The sequence below is a fragment of the Cynocephalus volans genome, chromosome 3, assembly GCF_027409185.1.
Source record: "Cynocephalus volans isolate mCynVol1 chromosome 3, mCynVol1.pri, whole genome shotgun sequence".
NCBI classification, from domain to species: domain Eukaryota; kingdom Metazoa; phylum Chordata; class Mammalia; order Dermoptera; family Cynocephalidae; genus Cynocephalus; species Cynocephalus volans.
This window is the reverse complement of record NC_084462.1, coordinates 21,903,636-21,926,696: the sequence shown is the minus strand read 5'-3', so window position 1 is coordinate 21,926,696 and position 23,061 is coordinate 21,903,636. Positions and strand designations below refer to the sequence as shown.

The following is a 23,061-nucleotide window of genomic DNA, read 5'->3' as shown; positions in this document are numbered from 1 at the left end:
GTGTTCCAATGGTTCTACAAACCATATTCTCAGGAATGTGGAGATTTAGGTCTGTCATGGAAAAGGGCACACAACCTCTAGAGAGGCTAGGGTGGTGTCCCAGGGCCACAGGCTCCAGGAGCACACAGCAGGGCCATGCCAGGCTCCCCCACTCTGGCCCTTGCACAGTGGAAAAACGTGGAATAAACGCAGCAACAGAGTTTATAAATATATAACTATATTTATTTTGAATATTAAATAGTTTTTAAATTACAAGCAATTTATTGAATCACACTATGCATCAATATACAGTAAAAATCTTACAATTTAAAAATGTACACAATTTAAACTGAAAGTTCATTAACTGCTATATTGCCGTGAACCCCTTTCAACTGTGTGAAAGTACAACAGGGAGACCTGGCAGGTGTGACCGCCCCTAGGTCCTCATCTGCAGACAGAATTAAGCAGTGGGCACACACCAGTGCCATTGGCAAGACCCAGCTGCACGTGTGCAAACTTGGACGCTCAAACAGCACACATTCAAGCATTCAAACTGATCTTAACAGGTTGTTGGTAGTTCAATACTGTCAACACGTCTTTAAGAATTTATTTATATGTTAAAGAGAATTTTCTTTTTTCATAGCCAAGACTTGAGCCAACCCCATTACTACTTAGGAATATTGTTTTGAGATTTAAATCTGAAGTAACTGTGTATGCCCATTCTTATTTTAAGGCTACTTCTCATAAGGCTAATATTTTGAAGCCCAACACGTGAAGTCTAATCCTTGGTTCACTTCTGAATTTTCAGATGACGGCTGAGTAAAACTGGGAGCTGTCTCCCATCTCCCTGGGCCCTCAGGACAGACATGCAATAGGTCACTAACTCTACAAATATCCTATGGGAAAGAAGAATTAAAAGCAGCAAGACAAGAGACTTTTCTTTTTTTTTTTTTTTTTAAAAGATGACCGGTAAGGGGATCTTAACCCTTGACTTGGTGTTGTCAGCACCACGCTCAGCCAGTGAGCAAACCGGCCATCCCTATATGGGATCCGAACCCGTGGCCTTGGTGCCATCAGCACCGCACTCTCCCGAGTGAGCCACAGGCCGGCCCGACAAGAGACTTTTCTTAAATAAACCCACCTCTGGAGAAACAATCACATCTGTCCATTTAAAAATAGACCAGACGCTGCATTTTCACTTCGGCATGGCTGAGCTTCTGTCACCCTCACCCAGAGCCTCGGTACAAGTCTCAGGCTTTGGGAGCACTTTTTCTACATTTCTCTTTCTGGCTTATGACAGGGTCATTTGATAACACAAATTAGCATCCAGCTAGGAAGGAAATGAAGGCTAGATTACTTTTTATTATAGGATTTAAAGTATACAAACTCCACCAAAGTAAGACGAATTAAAATCTGATAGATTCTGGACTGCTACCAAAAGGAGGCCAGGAAATATCATTGTGAACCAGGTATTATAAACCTCCCCCATATTACCTAGAGAGTGCCATCAATTTATGTCATTGTATAACTTATTAGAATAAGTACGTTTTGAAAACCTACTACTGGTAACCAACTTATTACTAAAAAAAAAAAAAATGAATTGAACAACAAAGCACATGCTGACATCTCAAAAATGGACTGAAAATTTTAATCTACTTAATTTCCTGGGTATTGCTTGTGATTTCAAAAAAACATGTTAACTCACGTGTTTATCATAAATATAAAATTTTCCCTTCCATGCAACACCACAGTAAGACCTACTACTCTCCCCCCAACCCCCAACTCAATGTATAAAATTTTTTTGGCAATTAATTATGAGAGCAATATAGGCTTAAATAAAAATGGGAATTATGTTGTTAAAATCTTAATCATAGTGAAAAACGTACAGCCCCCAAATATCAATAGATTTGTCCTGGGCTGACTATATAAGGTGACTATATATTCTATAGATCTGCGTGATTTTAGTCATTAAATCTGAACTCCTTAAACCTGCAATTTGGAAAAACTCGTACAACAGCCTCTCTCGTTCCTCTCTGAACCAAGACTGGTAATTAGATGTAAAAATTCAGAAAATCCGGGAAATCTCCCTAAAAATAAATTATACCATAACTCCACACCGGTTATGACAGTTTTGGCAAAATCATCGTCTAATGCCCTGTTCATTTTTTTAAAACATGCACGTTACAGATCCAGTCTCTCCGCAGAGCCCAGGAGTGCTCTATGTTCACACCAAGTGGGGAGTGAGGGGACCTTCTCCATTTTGAATTTTTTTGCTTTGGAAAGTTATTGCTTAATGTAAAAAAATCAGTGGAATGAACCAGAATTGATAACAAAGCTCACAATTTACTATGGAAACACCAGCCAGTGTCCACATTTGCATTTTGCACTGGAGCGCTAGTTTCTATGATTCACAACACGCAGCCCCAGTACAGCCTGCAGCGCCATCCCCCAGTGTCACACTAGCATCCCCCAGTGTCACACTAGAGTCTGGAAAGCATCTCAGCACCGCAAAATATTTGGGGTAAAAGGCCAGCAGGAAGGGATCGCAGGCCTAGGACCCACCCGGTACAAATGGCGCCTCCCTCAGCACAGCGTGGCTTCGCAGCACCAGCCCCCGGAGCCTCCTCACGTCAAAGCAGAACTCCAGGACGGGAGCACAAGGTCTGCTTTGTGCTGTGAACAGCCAGTTCCCACAACAGCAGCAGCTGCACTGGAATCACTCAGTCCCTTTCAAAGCAAGGGGAGAACTTGGTGCTGAACGCAGAAGGGAAGGGCCACCCTAAGTCCCGACCAGGAGGACGTGTTGGCTGCTGAGGCTCTGCTGCTGTCCCTTGTCCCCTCCTCACAGCTGCAGGATGTAGTGAATCTCCTAGGTTATGAAGGACATGACTGGAGTGGCTCCAGGGAGGAAATTCAGCTCTGGATATTTTTTAAAAGCTCAAATCTGCAACACCTGAGGTGTACAAAGAGAATTAACTCAAACCGTCAACCACTGGAGCCTTCTGTGGAGATGCTTCTCTTTGGAGTCCCCACCTTCTGGAAGGAGGACTCCCACAAACACTGACACAGCACAGCAGCCTGGCTTCAGCAACAGGCAGGAGAGCCGCTCCTGGGAGGTGGCCGGGGCCGCGCTGCGTGCAGCCTGGAGCGGAGTTGGGGATGCACCACCTGTCCATTTTTACAAAAACGGTGTAAAAAACTGGGGAACGGGTGGGAGAATTACAGGGAGAGGCTGCAAGACCCTGTAGCTCCTCAGAGAGAAGACTCAATTGCTGCAGAGAAGCCACCCTATACACGAGACCAAAATGTGTTTGATTCCATTAGCAAAACAGAGCAGTATTTTAGGACTCATCAAAATAATTTCCTCTAAGAACATAAAACACTAACATTCATTTTTTTTGGTGGGGGGGATGGCTAGCAGGTACAGGGATCCGAACCCTTAACCTTGGTGTTATAAACCACATCCTAACCAACTGAGCTAACTGGCCACCCCGAACACTAACATTCAGAATCATTTATCATTTATGAAAGGGTACCATATGTACAGTTCCAACAGTTCTGAAGACAGCATTACACTAGAAATATGTAAGCTTTACAAGTACCATGCAGAACAAACAAACTATAAAAAAACAAACAAAAAATCAAACTAGTGGATAGCACCAGCTTGACCTGCCTTATCTTCCTTGAATAATTTAAGATTCTGTACAATGCTGGGGGCTCTTAGAACATTTATCCACAGTGCAATTACAGAAAGCAATTAGTGATTCTTTAAACATAATAAATATGGCTCGCTCGTGACCATGCCCCTTGTGCATCCTTCGTGGCACCCGTGCAGAGACCAGGACGGACAGGTGTGGATGCCAAGGACACCCACACGCCCCAGTGCGTACAATTCCCCACACACCCGAGGCAGTGTCACTGCCACCCTGGAACGACCAGGCACGAGCCCTTCAAGTGGAGGGTGGCAGGAGGCACGTGGCGCAGGGGGAAGCCAGCTGCCGGGCTCCCTGCAGCCCTGCTCAGGAGCTCAGGGCCACCTCCCGCTTCACCTCCTAATTCTGTCTCCCAGTCTCATGTCAGCAAATGGTGAGTGGATGTCATTGCTGGGGGAGCAGCCTCGGCCCAAGCGCGCATCTGCGGCCACCTAATCCTTTTCTCCATCTTCGCTGCTTCCTATTTAGGAGAGAGGAAGCAACACAACAAAGTGGGTTTTTAAAAATGAATGTCACAGATGAGAAGAGTTTGGACAGTGATGTGCACGGCAGAAAAAGGAACTGAAGCCCGTATCAAAACACCCAACACCTGTCCAACCACCCTGTTCCTCCTTTACAAGCAGCACCTGCCAGACTCTCCCACAAACACATCTGCTCAGCTCCCACACTGCTCAATGTCAAGGCTCAGGGTTCAGAAGAAACCCAGCTCTTACCTACACATCAGCCCCTTGGACAGCTCGTCAGGTAATGAGCATTATCTAATCAACACAAATGAAATGCAGTACAAATGCAAATAAAAGCTCTTTATATTTCATATTTATTGTTTGATCTGTAAACTCCAAGTTGAAACATGTACCTGTTAACATTTATCTTTCAATCTAGCTATGAGGAAAAAAGGATCCACATGTTCAGATACTACCACTTCAAATGTGCCCCTGCCCATTAATTCCCACCCAGCACTCTGGTATCACACGAAGAACAAGACTTAATGGCAAAATCAACACTCCCAGGAGAAGAGCCAGAGTGCACTTGGGCTCAATTTCAAAATCATGGGTCAAGTGTTCTTAAGAGCACAGGCCTCTGCAGAGCTGCTTCTCTCTGGGAAAGTAGAAGGATTGGGGATGGAGACTAGTAGCAAGATGGAAAAAAGGAGAAGAGCAGGTGGAGTACACCTGGGGGTTCCTAGTGACTCAGTGCCACACAGCTCGCTCCCACCTCTGCCCACCTCACCACCCAGCAGGAGCAGGTAGTAACAAGCTCGTGGAGTGACCAAGGCCTAAAGGTGGGGGACATGACCTCAAGAGCACACTGTCAAGTCTGTGGGAGTTTTATAAAAACAAATTTATCATTTACTCAGCAAATACCAAGAAAACATCAGATTAACGTGCCTCCAAGTCCAGCAGGGTGCATCCCTGGGGCTGAAACCCACCTCCCAACGCCCCAGCGCACGCACGCACGCACACACGCACGCACGCACGCGCCCTCACCTCCCTGCTCGATGTCCGAGTCCGTAAGGTGCGTGAGGGAAAAGCTGGCGATGTTGGCGGGAGAGATGGAGAACCTGGAATAGGGCGACGTGTGCGGCCAGCTCTGCTCCGCGCTCCGGGGTGGCGGTGGAGGAGAAAAGTACTTTGATGTCTGAAGAGAAGGCTTGGAACTGAGAAGGCTGCTCGTTGTCTTTGACATAAAAGTATCTGGGGAGAAGTCGTCATCCCATTCAAAGCCACCGCCTAAAGATAAAAAACAACAAAAGTCGCCCGCACCATTCGGGCTGGAGAGGAGGGGGGAGAGAGCGCAAATGCGCACGTGTCTCTGCGGATCAGCAGGCGCCGCTCGGCCGGGAGGATGGCACAGCTGCTCTTGTGTGTCGCAAGGGTGTCACTTAAAGCCATATGTGAAGTCGTCCCCCTCCCCAAACGTTCACGTTATTCAAAGCCCTACTTTTCAGTTTCTTTTTAAACTAATCAGTGAAGTGAAATACCTTCTTCATCAGTGGAACTTTCAGAATTTATGCATCTGCTCAGGCAGGGGGACCCCGAGGGCGGTGCAGGGCTGCTCAGCTCGGGGTCGCGCGCCTCTCCTCCGCACTGCCCCAGCTCTTTGGTTGGGGTCTCCTGAAAAGTCAAGCAGAAATTCCTGTCAGCAGCCGCCGCTCGCGGAAACCGCCAGTGCGACCGCAGCCCGGGCTGGCGGGTGGCTGCGGAGCCGGGGCGGGGGCAGCAGACGCGTGGCCCGGCTCCCGCGGACGCAGCTCCGAAGCCGCGCAGGACAGACTGCGGAAGAAGCCCGGAATGTCAAATGCCCAAACCAGGGCTGAGAGTGCCACTTAGTTCTCCAACATCCCCTGGCCTGGACACAGCGCTCCAGAAGTGGAAGTCTAGCAGCGGGAAGTCGTCCACGCTCAGAGAGGTTCTTTTCTCTTCTCCATTCTCCCGCTCTCAGCCCCGGGCAATCTCGGGTGACAGGGCCCTGCAATTCTGGGGGAAGTGAGGCCTCTCCCCACCGGAGGACTGAGATCCCGAGAGAGGGAGGGGAAGGGCGCCGCTGCTTCTTTTCCCTCTGTCCTCCCTCTGCTTGGCTCCAGACATGGGCACAGTCACAGAATGTGTGCAGCACAGTGTGGCAATCAAAGCCCCCACCTTCTGGCTAGAGAACCGAAAAGGGGGAGGCCGAGGAATTGGAAAGTAGCAGGGACATCACGGAAAGGGAGGAGCTCATAAAAGTGACGCTGTAAAGTTGTTGAGGAGCCCCTGGGATTAGTCCTGGGCTGAACAAGGTAGATCTGACTTTAAACAACACACCAAAGCTTTGAAAAGTGAGCTGCAGGGGAGACTGCCACCAAGTTCCAGCCTGGTCATTCAGTGGCATACACATGGGACGGGTTTAAATCGCACAGCAAAGTATGTGAAAGGGGAACTAACGCTGAAACCACAACCCACAGGAGGGTGCCTGGAACTTGCAGCCTAAACCCAACCAGGTCAAGCCTAAAAAGACAAAAATACCAACAGCCTCCCTAGAATTTAAACAAGACACAGCATTGCATAACATGATTTGAGGATACAAAATCTAAAATTATTTAGCATACAAAGAAACAGGAAAACCTCAATTTCGCATAGGAAAAGACAATCAACAGATGCTAATGCCAACGTGACACAGATTTTGGAATTATCTGAAAAAAAAAACTTATAAAAATGCTCCTATAAGGAGGGGCAAACACTCTTAAAATTAACAGAAATATAGAAAATCTTAGCAAAAGAATAGAATGGAAAAACACACACCGTTTATAAATAGAAATTTAAAAATACACTGAATGGGCTCAATAGCAGAATGGAGTTTACAGAGGCAACAATCAGTAAACTTGAAGACAGAGCAACAGAAATTATCCAATCCAAACAACAGCAGGGGGAAAAAATGGAGAATAAAAGAACAAAGCCTCAGGACCTCAGGACAATACCAAAAGACCTAACACTGGAGTCTCAGGAGGAGAAGAGACAGTGTAATGCAGAAAAATATTGGAAGAAATAATGGCTGAAAACTTCTCCAATTTGGTGGAAGACATGAAACTATAGATTCAAGAAGCTCAGCAAACCTGGAATGGGGAAAACAGAAAGAATTCCACACCCAGATGCATCATAATCAAACTGCTAAAAAGTAAAGACAAAGAAAGAATCTTGAAAATAGCCAGAGATAAAAGACTTTTTACTTATAGGGAAATAATGAGCTGAGTGACTCCAAATTTCCCATGAGAAACCATGAAGACCAGAAGGAAGAGATGCATTTTTAAATGCTAAAAGAAAAGAACTGTCAACTCGAAATTCTATATTTGGAGAAAATACTCTTCAGGAATTAGTATGAAATAAAGACAGTCTCAGATGGAGAAAACCTAAGAGAATTTGCTGCAAGCAAATTTGCTAAAAGAAAAAAAGGAGTGGGGGGGGGGGCTGGCCAGTTAGCGCAGTTGGTTAGAGTGTGGTGCTGATAATACCAAGGTGCAGGGCTCAATCCCTGTACTGGCCAGCTGCCCAAAAAGAAAAAAGCAAAGCAAAGCTAAACAAACTTTTGCAATTGGAAGGGAAATGATACCAGAAGGAAACCTGGAACATCAGTAATGAAAAAAGAATAACAGAAGTAGTAACTATCTGTGTAAATATAATACTATTCATCTCCTCTTGAGTTTCTTAAAATAGGCTTGATGATTGAAAGTAAAACATATTGCACTGTCTGGTGGGTCTTTAATGCCTGTGTACATGAGACAATGTTAAGATGGGGAGGGACAGTAAAAGGCCTAGATGGTGGTTAAGTTTTCTACATGCCACTTGAAATAGTAAAATATTAGGTCTAAGTAGACTGTGAAAAGTTAAATATATATATTATAATTATACAAAGAGAAAATTTATAGTAAAAAACACAATAGCTAAATTAAAATGTAATACTAAAAATGTTCAAATTACACAAAAGGAAGGAAAGTGGAAGAAGAGAGTTAAGAAACAGAACAGAATTAATAAAATGGTGCATCTAAATCCAAATATATTAACAATTTTATGAAATGTAAGTGGTGTAAATACACCATTAAGTGTAAATACACCATTAAGACAGATTTTCAAAATAGATTTAAAAACCCTTCCCAACTATATGCTATCTATAAGAAATTCAGTCAAATATAATACAGGTAGACTCAAAGCATAAGGTTTGAAAAAAGATACACTATGCAAACACTAACCAAAAGAAAGCTAAAACAGTTATATGACTACCAGATAAAGGAATAAAGAAGGACATTATATAATGATAAAAAGGTCAATTCACCAAGAAGACATAACATCCTAAATGTACCTGCAAAATACATGAAGCAAAAATGGACAGAAATGAAAACTGTAGACAAATCTACAATTACAATTGGAGACTTCAACACTTCTCTCTTGGTAATAGAACAAGTAGACAGAAAAATCAGCAACAATACAGAAGAACTGAACAATACTATCAACAAACTAAATCTGACATTTATAAAACAATCCACCCACCAAAAGCAAAATATACATTCTTTCAGGTACACACAGAACATTTACCTAGACAGACCATATCTTGGCTCTAAAATAAACCTTAACAAATGTAAAAGAATCGAAACAATACAAAATAAGTTCTCTGACCATAAGAGAATTAGATAAGAAATCAACAACAGAAAGATGTAAGAAAATCTCCAGCCCTTGGAAATTAACTGATATACTTATAAATAAATAATTCACAAGTCAAAGAGGAAGTCTTAAGAAAAATTAGAAAATAATTTGAGCTGAATGAAAATGAAAATACAACACAATAAAATTTGTGGGATGCAGCTAAAGTAAGATAGAGGGAAATTTACAGCATTAAAATGCTAATATTAAAAAAGAAGAAATGTCTCAAATCCTAAGCTTTTACCTTAAGGGTCTAGAAAAGGAAAAGCAAAATAAAATCCAAAGCAAGCAGAAGGAAAGAAATAATAAAGATAAAGCAGAAGTCAATAAAATTGAAAAGAGAAAAACAATAAAGAAAAAAAAATTCATGAAACCAAAAGCAATTTTTTGGAAAAATCAACAAATCTACATACCCTCTCCAGAAACCTTAAAAGGAGGAAATAATTCCCAACTCATTTTATGAGACCAGCATTACAAAAAAAACAAACCAAACAAAAAAACCTACATAGAGCCCAAGAATATTTATTTCTCAAAAGTTTGAGGGCCTCCAGGATCTAGGACTGGGACTCTGAAGGTAGCCTCATGGCATGGGCCTAATGCAGAGCCCTGGTCCTACCGTGACAGATAATGACTAGGGCTATGCTGAGTGCAACTGAGCTCAGTGCTTGTTTATACAGACACTCGTCAACTTACAATGGGGATGCACCTCCTGATAAATCTAATGTAAGCTGAGAACATTGTTAAGTCGAAAATATATCTACTACACCTAACCTACCAAACATTATACCTTAGCTTAGCCTACCTTAAATGTGCTCAGAACACTTACATTCGTCTACAGCTGGGCAAAATCCTCTAACACAAAGCTTATTTTATTTTATTTTATTTATTTATTTATTTATTTTTTAAAAAAGATGACCGGTAAGGGGATCTCAACCCTTGGCTTGGTGTTGTCAGCACCACGCTCAGCCAGTGAGCAAACCAGCCATCCCTATATAGGATCCAAACCCGTGGCCTTGGTGTTATCAGCACCGCACTCTACCGAGTGAGCCATGGGCCGTCCTACACAAAGCTTATTTTATAATACAGTGTTGAATACCTCATGTAGTTTATTGAATACTGGACTGAAAGTATAAAACAGAATGGCTGCATAGGTATTCGAAGAACAGTTTCTACTAATTGCTTATTGCTTTCAAACCATCATAATTATAAGTAGAACCATCATAAGTCAGGGACCGTAACTGTGATTCTCTGATCAGACTGGAGGGCAGCCATGTGTCACACTAATTACAAGTAAGTGTCATTACCAACTACTTTTGCCTCAAGAACACTGTGCATCCAGGAAAGACAACATGAGAGCTGAAAGTCAAGCATGATGCCAGGTGTCAGATTTTAAAGGCCCATGCAAGAGGCTGCAGAGCTTGGTGGTGAGAAGTTTGACGCTGGAGCTGGGAGACCTGGGTCAAGTCCTGGCACTGCTATTTACTGGGGGCTGTGCCCCTGTGCAGGGTTTAATTTCTCTGAGCTTCAGGGGCCTCTCCCTGAAGAGGAGTGACAACCACCCCTGCGTGGGGAAGCAAAGCTTGTATATAAGGTGCCGGCACCAACAGACCATTTACTAATCTGGACTGTGATTTCATGAGAACGTGCTTTACACTTAGAGCTGGTTAAGTATTTGCTGACCTAACAGTGACATAACCAAGACAATGCTGCCAAAGTCCATGAACGTTCAGTTAAAACTTTAGAGCTAAGATGCTTACACTATACTTAAACTACTTAAAAATTAAACTACTTCAAAACCAGCTCACTAAATTAAGAAGTAGAAGCAGGATAAAACAGCATCAGCCTGAAACAGCTGGTCGTTGTCACTCCATGGCAAACTGCATGAGCCACATAAGAAAATTAATCTTAGGTCATAAGAAAGATTTTCAGGATTTTATTCTGAACTTAACCCACTTTCCGACTTTCCTTATGACACTAACCCCTTTATCAAAGCCTCTATCTATTAAGCATGTCTTGTATTTGATCTAGGTACTGTAACTAGATCAAAACCCCGTAACTAGCATGCCCTTCCTTGATTCTTAATCTTTTGCAATTCTGTCCTGTCTTCTACAGCGGCAAAACACAACATCCTCCATAGAGGCTTCAGGGAGCTCTTCTGGCACACTGCCTCCACTGGGGCAGGGTTCTGCTCACACAGCCCCAGATCCCCAGACTCCCAAGAAGTGGAGAATGTGTCTTCCCTAGCCCCCTGGCCACACTGCCCACTGAACACAATTTACAGTTCTGTCCCACCAACAGCTCCTCCATCAGTGGTGAAATGTGACTATAATTCAAGTTCACAGAGAAGGTGAAGAAAAGGATCCAAGGACACACTGATAACAAAACAGAAAGCCTCGGCCGGGTGGTCCCTTCTCCCCTCTGCTCTTAGCAGCCACTGGCACCTTATTTTCACAGGCTCCCTTAGCTCAAAGGCTTTGAGTTCGACTGTGTGTAGGAACCACCTGGGGAATGAGCAAAGAAAGGCAGCCTCCTGGCCCCTCTCACAGATTCAGATGCAACAGGGTGGGCTGAGCTCAGGAGGCTACTTTTCTTTAATATACCCTCCCTCAAATACATGCTGTAGTTCAAATGTGAGTGGTTTAATGATTTTTTGGAAAACATAATAAAAACAAAAGAGGACAGAGCACAGAGGAACAACAAAGCATAAAGTAACATGCAAGAGAAAGAAGACGCAGCTCCCAAGGGAGCATCACATGGGACCACCATGGCCGTGGGCCCCAGAGGGATGGTGCTGCACGGGGGCTGAGACACCAAGGCCCCTCGCACCCTCTGGAACGTGATGGGGCCCCATTCCCATGTCCCACTACTGAGCCTTACTTACAATCCAGTCGATTCAAGAAGCAAATTCAAGGGCTATGGAGACTCGTTATCAAAGAACATTAAACAAAAAACAAAACACTTGAATTATGTTACATTTTTACAGAAGTCTAAGTCCATACCCATTGAGCAGTCCCACTAAGCTCCAAAGCAGGGAAAGAGTATGGGGTCGGGGGCAGGCAGACTCTCCTGCTGCCCGCGCATCACCCCTTCCAGACATGCACGACGGGTTGCTGCTGGCTGGGCTGTCTCCAGAGCTATTGGCCAGAGACTGTTCTAGGCTTGCACCCAAGTGTTGGAGTCCTATTGCCAATTGTCAGATTCTAAAAATTTGGTCTGTGAAGGGTAACTAATTTCAGTAGGACTCTAGTAGGAGATCCAGGAAGAGCACTCAGATCTCCTTCCCTTCATTTAATAAGAATTCCCTGTGCAAACTACATTTCTGTATATTCCTGAAACCATAATTAAGCTCAAATTACTTTGTTTTTTTTTTTTTTTTTTTTTTTTTTTTTTTTTTTTTAAAGTTATTTTTTAATTTTTTGTTGTTGTTGTTGGTTTTTCGTGACCGGCACTCAGCCAGTGAGTGCACCGGTCATTCCTATATAGGATCCGAACCCGCGGCGGGAGCGTCGCGGCGCTCCCAGCGCAGCACCCTACCGAGTGCGCCACGGGCTCGGCCCAAGCTCAAATTACTTTGAGTAATCACAATCTGTTGCCTCAAAACAGCAATTAAATATCACACCACACTCAATTTCCTAACACATTTTGGAATTCTCTAATACACAGACAAAATAATTTAGAGGTAACAGATACCTGGTCAAACAGGTAGACTGTGACATCATCAAAAAATGTTACTGCCTTCTTTTCTTTCTTCCAGTCATCAGGTAGCTGATCAATGGCCACGGCTGCAGACGGTTTCAACAAACTCCGCAAGTTTCTCCCATCCTCGGCATTGCTGAGGATCACAGGCACGGGGTGCTCGGTCTCATCTTCTGACTCGGAGCTGAGGCTGTGCAGGTTGAAGGCCCGCAGGTCTTCGTCAGAGTCATCACTGTTTTCGTCTTCTTCGTCCGCATCAATGCCATCCTCAGAGAGATCGAGCATCCCGGACACACTGAGTTTCCCCAGGTATTTCCCTTCAATATCTGGCTCCTTCAACTTGGGGCCCTCGGAGTGTCCGGATAAGGACTTATCCACTGTAGAATTTGTATACACAAGGAGTTCATTTGTGTTGGTTCCGGTCGAAGTGAGGGTGCAGGGGCAATCTTCTTGTGTCGTGAAGTCATCACCACCGCTAAGTTCAGAATTCAGCAGACTCAAGGAGGGACTGCCAGCCTCATCCTCTGTAGGATGCACCTGTTTGGAAACATCACCTTGTGCTGGCTCCAATGTTTCTCTTAATTCTAGGTGACTGGGATTTTGCAAAGCATACAGACAACTTTGATCTGGGTGTCCCTTTTGGTTTTCCAGGCAGCTATCCTTGGCACCAGGGCTTTGCTCTGGAATGACTGGCTCGGGCAAAGCCTGACCCTGTTCCAACACCAAGGCCAATGTGGAGGTTCCTGGGACCTCCTCGAACTTTTTATCAGGCTCAGAGTCATTGTCTGAGAAGTACGCAGAGTCTCGATATGAACTCTGGAAGCCAGGTGCAAAAGTCTGTGAGGTGGCTTCTGTACCTCGGTGCCCATCGCCTACATCTGAGATGATGATGACTGGGTTGGAGGGCAAACTGCTACAACCACCATCGGCCACTGCAGCTGAGTCTGAGTCTGAGGTGCCTTCGGGGGCAGGGTGCAAAGTCCACTCAGGAGACTCCAAGTTTTCTGTTTCGTAGCCACTATCTGCCGGCTTATCAGGGGGCACGAGTTTCTGAGGAGCATGGGAGCCTAAAGAATCCAGTAAGACTGCATGGACATCCACTGAATCCAGAGAGTCTGGGGTTTCCACTGATTGTTCTGAGGTTGGAATGGGTGTTGATAAGCTGTCTTCTAAGAGGCTGTCTTGACTGGTGGAGTCTGAGGAAAGGGCAGACACCAAGCCTGCTTCCTTTGTAGCATCTTTATAATTGAGCTGATTTAAAGTCTCCACAGCTTCCAAGTCTTTCTCCAGCAAACTATTACTATGATGGTCTTCTGAAAATGGTTTATTTTGTAAGTTCTGTCTCAGTTCTGGGAGACTACTCCCTATACCTACCCTACTAGCAAGAATATCATCAACAAGAACAGAGTCAGTTTTGGTTAGTCTCAAAGTCTCCTCACTTTGGAGAGTCAAGTCCGGGGACCCACGCCCAACGCCGTGGGTTTTGGCATCAGTCAAGAGAATTTCAACGGGGACAGTCACAGAGTCTGGATTCATGTCCAGGCAGAGAGAGTCCTCAGGGACACTGACATCTAAACTCATGGGTTTTGTTTCTCCTGGCTTCAGGAATGAATCTAGAGGTACACTAGGAAGTGTTTCTTCTGTTTCAAGTGAGGTAGGAGGTACCTGCACTTCTGGGGACGACTGCAATGAGGTGCTCAAGGAGTTGCCCTTGAGCGTGACGCCTATGTCTTTACATTTTGGGCTTATGTTTTCTTGTAACAAAGAAAAGCCTGATTTATTTTCAGCTAACTTCGGCTTGGTATCTAAAGAGTTACTATGTGAAGTCTCTAATATTGTTTCAGTAAAGCCAGCATTCTTAAGTTCTGTTTGAAGATTGTTTATATGTTCTTTGCTAGACAACGAATCTTTTAATAAGTTCTTCTCTTGAAGAAATAAAAAGTTTTCTGACAATTCTTGAACATCCAATGGATCGAAATTATCTTGGTGCATACGATTTTCTGATAAGCAAAGAGGGTCACAGTCAAAAAGCTTATGGGGCTTTTCCTTCTCAATGTGGCAAGTTATTGTTGACTCTTTGGGGTCATCCAAACTTGGGTTTAAAGTAGTTGGCTTAAAGTCAGCTTGAACTCCATTGAGTTCCATTAAGTCAAATATTTTTTGGTGACTGGGCAAATCCTCCGATTTGTCAAGGTCATTAAATATATTATTGAAAGGGCTCTCGGTGCCACCAGTCACATGTAAGTCCTCAGGTAAGCTAGAATCTTTGGGGTCTGCACTGCTTTGAAAGAAATCCTCATCTGTACTAGATTCCTCAAATTCCAGGTTCTTGTGAGCCGAGAACTGGGCTGCCTCGGCACCTATCCTGTCTGGATTATCCATCTCAGTCATGAGCAGTGCAGGTGGGTAATCAAGCTCTAAGTTGCTACCACTTTTTTCTTCCAATTGGATATAATAATCGCTTCCAACAGAAAGGTTGTGGGCATCAAAAACAGGAACCACTCCAGGGGCCCTAAGGGGGACCTCCTGGCCACTGTCATCTTGTTTTCCAGGCCCGGGATCTGAAAGGGAACTCTCAAAAACTTCAACGGGAAAGAAGATGCTTGTGTAGGACAAGGCTTCCTCTGGGTGGCCCCGACTGCGTTCGTCAAAATGGTCATGCTTTGCAGCCTCCCAGACATATTCAAAGCTCAGGCCCTGGCTCGTTTCGGTCACAGTGAGGACTTCCTCCAGTTCACGACCAAGCCGATCTCTGGTAAAATGGTCGAGAATCGGGAATGCAGCATTGTTGGAAGTGTCTCTGTTGTTGGTATTTGGTTTAAGAGCATTCCACTGTTGTTCAAAGTCGACTTCCGAGTCCCGCTGGCTCTGCATGCGCAGGTAAGTCAGCAGTCTGTGCACATCTTCGGCTGCTGGTCTCTTGTCGGGTGACAGCCAACAGAAGTGTAAAACTTCATACCTGAGCAGCACATGAGAGGTAATTACTGGGATGATAATAAATCATTCTAAAGTAAGAAAAGACTTTACAATGACCCCAAAGCCAACCCAACACCCTAAGGGTTTCTACACCTAATCACTGCCAATCACATTAAGGAGTTCAGTTCATGGTGAGATCATAGTAAAAGAGGAAATGAAGAAAAATATAACATTGGCCCTCTGATTTTTTGTGCTTTCAGGATGTTTCACAGTAGTCTAACTGCAATTCATTTGTCCTGTCATTTGTTCTTCTGGTGTTTATCCAATGACTCATCCACTGAATTTAGAAACAGTTTTAATATGTTCTTCTCTTAAAACAGCTGCCACAGGTATTCCTTTTAGTAAAGGAGGCACTTGTCCTAGATTTTTAGATTTACTCACATTATTTTGTGAGAATTCACAAAAATGCTGTTGTAACTAATATCTAACTATTTCCCTGATAACAAGTAACTACAGTCTTCTGTAGCACATGGTTTCCTGTGATCACATGAGTTGAAGATGGAAGGAAAAGGGCAGAGAATGCAGTGCAAAGGAGGAGGCAGCCTGGAGCTGGGTCTTCCTAGGGTCAGCTGAACATGGCAGCATCTTAAACCACAGCCATAAGCAGAAGGGAAGACAAAGACAGCTTCGACATATCAAATTTATAGAGTATATGTCAAGTTATTCTGCGTGAAGAGTTCTAGCAACTTGGGGAGCTGAGGAGCACCAAAACACAGTGGTGCCAGGCTTCCAAGGCCAGCTGGGCAGATGGTGGTAGAGACAGTGGGGTCTGAAGAGAGGGGAACCTGATCCTAACTGGAAAGTGTAAGAACTGTTCCAAAGACTCTCATGAAAAGGAAATTTGTTTTGCAAATGTCAATATACATTATACAAATTAGTTTCCATTGCCAATTTGAACATTATAATTTTTATCTATCCATATGTTTTCTCACGTATTAGATATCACTTATCTAAATTTACAGCCTCGTTTTAAAACAATTCTACAACAGGAAACTCCCTTAATATTGGCTTTTCTAATTAGCTCAGACTTATTTTTTTCTTATTGCACATAATATATAAATTCCTCCTTGTTGTAAACATTTTTCAAAAATGACATTAATATGGAACGTATGAACAAACACCCATGGAAATATGATTTCTTTGTCTTTTGAAGATAACAAAACAGCATGAAGTTACCAACCATCTATCAGAATAAGGCTGCTCCAGCAGGGGCTTAGGGAGTTTTGTGTCTCTCTCTCTAATGACATGATTGAGAACGTCTAAGTTGGAAAGGTTTGAATAGGGCTGAGCAGCATTATTGAAAAGCTCCCAAAGTGTCACACCCAGGGACCTGTGGAAAAGAGAAAATGCTTATTTCCTTCTTCCTTTAGATGTCAGATTTTTAACACCCACATTTTTATTTGTACAGTCATTTTAAGGACAAAGTATCTACAGAAAAGGTTATGAATAAAAAGGTAGTTTTTTAACATGATAAAATAGCTCTCAAACCCATTATCAACATCACAATGAATAGCAAAAAAGAGGCATTTCCATTAAAATGAGGACAACAAGCCTGGCTCCTCACATTTACTACTGAACAGTATTCTAGAAGTTTTGGCCAATACCAAAAAACATGAAACAGAGATATTAGGCATAATTACAGGGATGAGGTAATAAGACTGTCAACTTTAAAAACTCAAGAAATTATTTGAAAGACCACATTAGGATGTTTTAAGAGTATGGCCAAATAGTTTGAATTTTGAGTTTTTTTGGGGAAAAAAATCCCATTCACAATAATAGTAAATACCAGAAAATAACTAAAAGAACCTTTACATGAGCAAAAAGTCTCTCCCCTTAGAATATTATACAGTTCTCGTTTTAGCTATTCCTAAGTATTTTGGAGGCCGCCCTCCTGAGCATCTGAGGCCTCAGGTCACCATGGCAGGCACTTCCCTTCGGTACCTGCCCAACTCTCTCTCAGGCCACAGGGCTCTGTCCACATGGAAACGACCTCTGCTGCTCAGGTCAAGTGACTGCTTCTCATTTCCTCTGCACAGTCTCTGCATTTCCTTCCCATTGCTTATTGCTTTCTGTCGTGCGTTATAGTGTCCTACCTTGTTGGGCATTTGTGTCATTTGGAAAGCTTTCAACAAGCACACTGGTATTTAGGATCTGCCCCAAGGACTCTCAGTTGGTAGATCCAGGTGTGGCCTAGGACACTGTATTTTTAAAAAGCTCCCTAGTGATTCTGATATCCAGCCATCTTTGAGTATTGGTGGTTTACGTGACTTTGATCAATACCAACCCGAATGCTTACTGGAATAACTGTATTGAATAAAGAAAAGTTTATTTGACGTTGTATAATACAAGTTTAAATTCTCTTACACTACTTTCACAAATTAGTGGGAAAAAATCAGCATATTCAGTATCTTTCTATCAAAGGAAATAAAAAGACCCAAATCTCCCAATTCAATTTTGAAAGTAAGAAATGCTTTCTTCTCCTTGGCACAAAATTGTGAGGGGAGGAAATCCTTTTTTTATGCAAAAGAAGTTTCAGACACTGTTAATGACTTTAGGGAATTTAAAATTTAACTGAAGAAAACAAGACATTTACATGAAATGCTAAAGACCACAAAGGTGGTATATGATTAATGGCAAAATGAGTGTTATCACCAGCCTTGGTTTGAGCTTGGGTAAATAACTCTACCTGTCTCAATTTCCATAAATACGTAATTTAACTTCCTTTCCCTCTCCCAATAAGGCCTGTTCCCAAACCAAACCCCTCTCCAGCCACTGCTTCCCTGCTGCTCTTCAGAGAAGAAGCACAGGCTGTCCCAGCTCCCCACTCCACTGCCTTCTAGCATCTTCCCCAAGTATCTCTTTCCTAGAGTGCCATATTCTGTCCCATCCAGTCTCCTCCGGGATAGTCACCATCATTCATCTCCTCTTCCGCTCATATAAAGCTACTTCAAAAGGTTCATGGAAGTGGGCTGGCCAGTTAGCTTAGTCAGTTAAGGCACAGCCAAGGCAATGGGTTCGGATCCCAGTACCGGCCAGCGGCAAAAAAAAAAAAAAAAAAATCCCAAAAACTTCACCGAAAAATGGAATTAAAAGATAAAAGGAATCTTCCCATTAACTTTTTTTGGGGGGTTATGAATATTCATGAGATACAAAGCTGACTGCTACCTCTCATACCCAGATGTGAAGGCCAGATTCATACTGGCAGCATGCCCATTACCACAAATTGCATTTATACCCTGTCACCTACCCAATTATCCCCAACCTCCCTCTCCCTCCCCTTTCCCCCACACTCCACTTTGTGGCCCAAGGTATGTTCTCTCCGTCTGCAAGTCCAATGCACTACCACGGTCTTTCTTTCCTTCCTTCTTTCTCTCTTAGCTCTCACATATGAGTGAGCACATGTGGTATTTATCCCTCTCTGCTTTGCTTATTTCACTCAACGTAAGTTTCTCCAAGCTCATCCATGTTGTTGCAAATAGGAGAATTTCATTCTTTTTTATGGCAGAGTAGTATTCTATGGTGTGTATATACCACAGTTTCCTTATCCAATCATCCATCAATGGACATTTAGGTTTCCATGAACTTTTTGAAGACCTTTCTTATTTAACTCTTCCTCTCCGACTGGCTCATACCTTCTTAGTACCATCACGCCTCTTTCTTCTAGGAGGAAAAATGTCCTGCAGCTCTTATCTCCTCTTCACCCCCAAACTTTCTCAGCAAGGACCCATTGTTCACCCCTGGCATGAGGCAATGTGGCTTCTGCCTCTGGCAGGACTGGCACTGCCTCCAGTGACTGCTCAAACTATCAGAAAAATGGCTGGCTCTGTCTCTGGGAATGCAGCCTATATTTTCAGGTCAATCTCCCTACTAAGAGCAATAAAAATGCTGGATGAAGCATAAAAAGCATCTTCTTAAAGGCATCTAAGAGTGGATAAGAATGTAAGGAATTACCAGGACAAAATCTAGAATGCAGTGAACTAAGTATAACATTGAAACCACCTTTGCCCTGGGGAATCTGCTGAAGCACAGAACTTGGGCTTCTCTGTGTTTGTGTTTTCCAAGGCCTGATGGGGATGATGGGGGTGATGGTGACGGACAGGCCCAAAGCCCCAGGCCTGCTCAAGGTAAGGAGTCTCACAGAGAGACCTACTCACGGTAGGAATAAACCTGCCCCTACCTTCCTTCACAAGCCTGAAAGGCAAGCTGCCTTAGCACTGAGGTGCTGAGAGAGAGAGAGAGACAGACAGACAGACAGAGAGAGAGAAGGGGAGGGGAAGAGACCGACTGTGTATAAGTGGGGAGGCAGGGGTAGGCCCTAAGAAGTTATAACCATAGAGCTGATCTTTACCTGGATTTGCAGCCCAAATTCACATCATCTGAGTGGTCTTGTTACCAGGCAGCAGATCCATATTCTTAGTTTATCCATGAAAAGAAAAATCTTTCACAGAACCAGCAAAAGGAAAAGAGAGGGACAGAAAAATGGAACATAAGAGGTCTTTATTACCAAGTGAAGGTACATGCCAAAGAAGTGTGCTACCTTCTCTGCTGGAGAGGAATGCATGAGCCCCTGACCTTGTCCTTCTCCATCTGGCCAGAAGCCCCTAATAGCCATCCTCTGCCCCTCCTGTTACACCTAGTGTGCAGGCTCTGGCCATCCAGTCTGAGTATTTATGAGCAGCCTTCCTGGGCATGTCCCTATTTTGCCCTGCCTCAGTCTAAACAATCTCAAGCTAAGTATGTAAAGCCCTGGCCTACTATAGTGCCCTGTATATGGCAGGCCCTCCAGCGGCCCAGCAGAAGCAAACATAGATCTTTCTGGAGGAATGTACCTTAATTCTAGATTTCCAACAGTCTTCACCACAAAAAGTCCTCAAGGAAACAAGGTACCATCAAGAACCAGAAGGATCAAGACTTCATTTATTGGAATTATCTGACAAAGATCATAATCCAACAGTAAAAACTCTATGACAAATTTTTCAAAATCAAAAAGCACTTCTAAAATTCAAAAACCAATAACGGAATTATAAAACTTAATAGATTTAATAGAAGAACAGACAGCATTGAAGAGAGAGTTTCAAAGACAGAGAGAATTAGTGGCTGGAACACAGGTCTGAAAAATTACCTAGAAAAGAGTATCAAAGAGACAGAATACAAAAGAGAGATTAAGAGACAGAAAATACAGCAAGAAGCCATAACACGTGTCCAATTAGACTTCCAAAAGGAGAGAAAATGAGGCAGAGGCAATAAAGGATAAGGGCTAAGAATTTTCTAGAACCAATTAACACCCACCTATGGGTTTGAAAAGCCAAATAAATCCTAAGCAAAAAACCATAAATCCACACCCATACATGTTATAATGAAACTACAAAAAGCAAAAGTCAAAGAAAAGATTTTTTCAAGCATCCAGAGAGAAAAAGTCACATTACCTTTAAAGAGCTTAGGTAGACTTACAGCTGACTTCTCAAAAACAACAATGGAAGCCAGAAGACAGAAGAATGATATCTTCAATGTTGTGAGAGAAAATAACTGTCATCAAGTAAAAATATATTTCAAGAATGAGGACAAAATAAAGGTATGTTCAGATAGCAGACACTCAATTAAGGAAATGCTGAAAGTCCCACTTCAGACAAAAGGACAGTGATCCCAGACGGAAGATCTGAGATTAAAAAAAATAAAAAAGGTGAATGAAGAACAAAGTGGTTTGATTATGTGGATAAATCTAAACAGACACTGATGCCAAGAAACAATAATAATTTCTTATGGGGTTAAAAGAAAAAAATGAAAATGCCAAACAACAATATATAGTCATGTTCTGCTTAACGACAGGGATACATTCCTAGAAATGTGTCATTAGGCAATTTTGTCATTGTACGAACATCATGGAATGTCATACACCTGGATGGTATCGCCTACTATACACACCTAGGCTATCTGGTGGAGCCTATTGCTCCTAACTGAAGAATGTGTTGTGCTACAACGTTGTGACAGTTACATTATCACTAGGTAATAGGAAATTTTCAGCTCCATTATAATCTTATAGTCTTACAGTCTTATATGCAGTCCACTGTTGACCAAGACATCATCCTCATGACTATATGATTGTGTGTGTGTGTGTGTGTTACAGTTAAACTCAGTTAAAGTATTCTAACACCCTTATATTATTCAGAAAGAGGGTTTAAGATATGAACTAAGAGTAAGGTAACTGAAGTATATGCATGTTGGGTAACCAACAAAAGTATAAGAACAAAGAATTCAGTTCCCAAATTAAGAGGAAAACAGAGTTTAAAAAAAAAAAAACAATCCAAAAGAAGAGAAGAGCAGGACAACAGCACAAAAAATGTAGCTACAAATTAAGAAAGCTGTGATAGATTTAGACAGGGCTGGCTTGTTAGCCAGTTGGTTAGAGCACAGTATTATAACACCAAGGTCAAGAGTTTTGATCCCTGTACCAGCCAGCCACCAAAAAAAAAAAAAAAAAAAAAAAAAAAAATTTAGACATCTTTTTAAGCTTTCATTAAACTGACCCCTATCAATCACAGTATTACAGATAGTCCAAACCCCTTTTAGTTTTTTCATTCACTTCAATAAATATTTATTAAACATCTAAAATATGTCAGGCCCTATGGCAGGCACAGATTATAACATAGACTTGGTTCCTGCTTTTATGGAGGAAAATGGGTAAGAAAGGCAGCATTCAAGAAGTTAATTATATCATCACAAATGTGATCACTGCTATCATGTCACTAAATTATCTTTTTCACACCATCAGGCACTCTTTTGTTCCTATAACTTACACAGTTATTTTCCCTTAAGAACGTGCTCAAGGAGAAGGAGTTAGGACTTTGCTAAATAAAAGCCTAATAAAACAGTAAACCAATACATACCAGATATTACTATATTTAGTTTGATCTGCAGTTAGTAGTCTGTCTTGAAAGCTGGTTACTAATTCTGGAGCAGTCCATCGCAGAGGGAAAGTTTTTTTATCATCTGTTTCAATATAATCCTCCTGTTTTGTTAGAAAGCATATAGAATTTTGAATAGAATTATACTTTTAGTGAGCTCAATGATTTAATTCCAGGACATCTCAGAAAACACATACCCAACCCAAAAAACATATCAGAAAAAAAGCAGGCATGAAGAGATACTTTCTGGGCAGAAGGTGTGTGAGAAGTTTCTCTGAAGCCTCCTGGGCTTCATGAACTGGTCTCTGAGCCATGAACACTGGCTAAGTCATTCTTCCTGGAAAAGGACGGTACGCAATGTCTGATGCATACAACACACAACATCTTTTAAATATACTGGGCCCTATTCACTGAACCTGGGGAGTGATGCTGGTTAATGAATAAGAGTCCAGGCTTTAGAATCTGACAGACTGGGTTGTAAGTCTTCATTCTACCACTTACCAGCTATGTGACCCTTGGCAAGCAACAAATACACAAAGCCTTTTTCTTTGTCTGTAAAATGAGAATAACAAAAACCTACCTACTTTTGTGATGGGGATTAAATGAGATAATGCAGGCAAGTATTCA

The 23,061-nt window shown here is 42.7% G+C and overlaps 1 protein-coding gene across 3 annotated transcripts in view; it reads right to left on the bottom strand.

Moving 5' to 3' along the window:
- Positions 1-259: 259 nt before the first annotated feature.
- Positions 260-23,061, bottom strand: part of LMTK2 (lemur tyrosine kinase 2) — a 90,763-nt gene continuing 67,961 nt past the window's right edge. For all 3 annotated transcript variants that reach the window (XM_063089445.1, XM_063089446.1, XM_063089447.1), the window contains exons 9-14: positions 22,417-22,538; positions 16,713-16,862; positions 12,551-15,515; positions 5,674-5,806; positions 5,180-5,422; positions 260-4,152 (exon numbers count right to left, since the gene is read on the bottom strand). In XM_063089445.1, the coding sequence (XP_062945515.1) occupies positions 4,124-4,152; positions 5,180-5,422; positions 5,674-5,806; positions 12,551-15,515; positions 16,713-16,862; positions 22,417-22,538 (3,642 nt within the window). In that variant the 3' untranslated portion in view covers positions 260-4,123. The remainder of the gene's footprint in view (positions 4,153-5,179; positions 5,423-5,673; positions 5,807-12,550; positions 15,516-16,712; positions 16,863-22,416; positions 22,539-23,061) is intronic.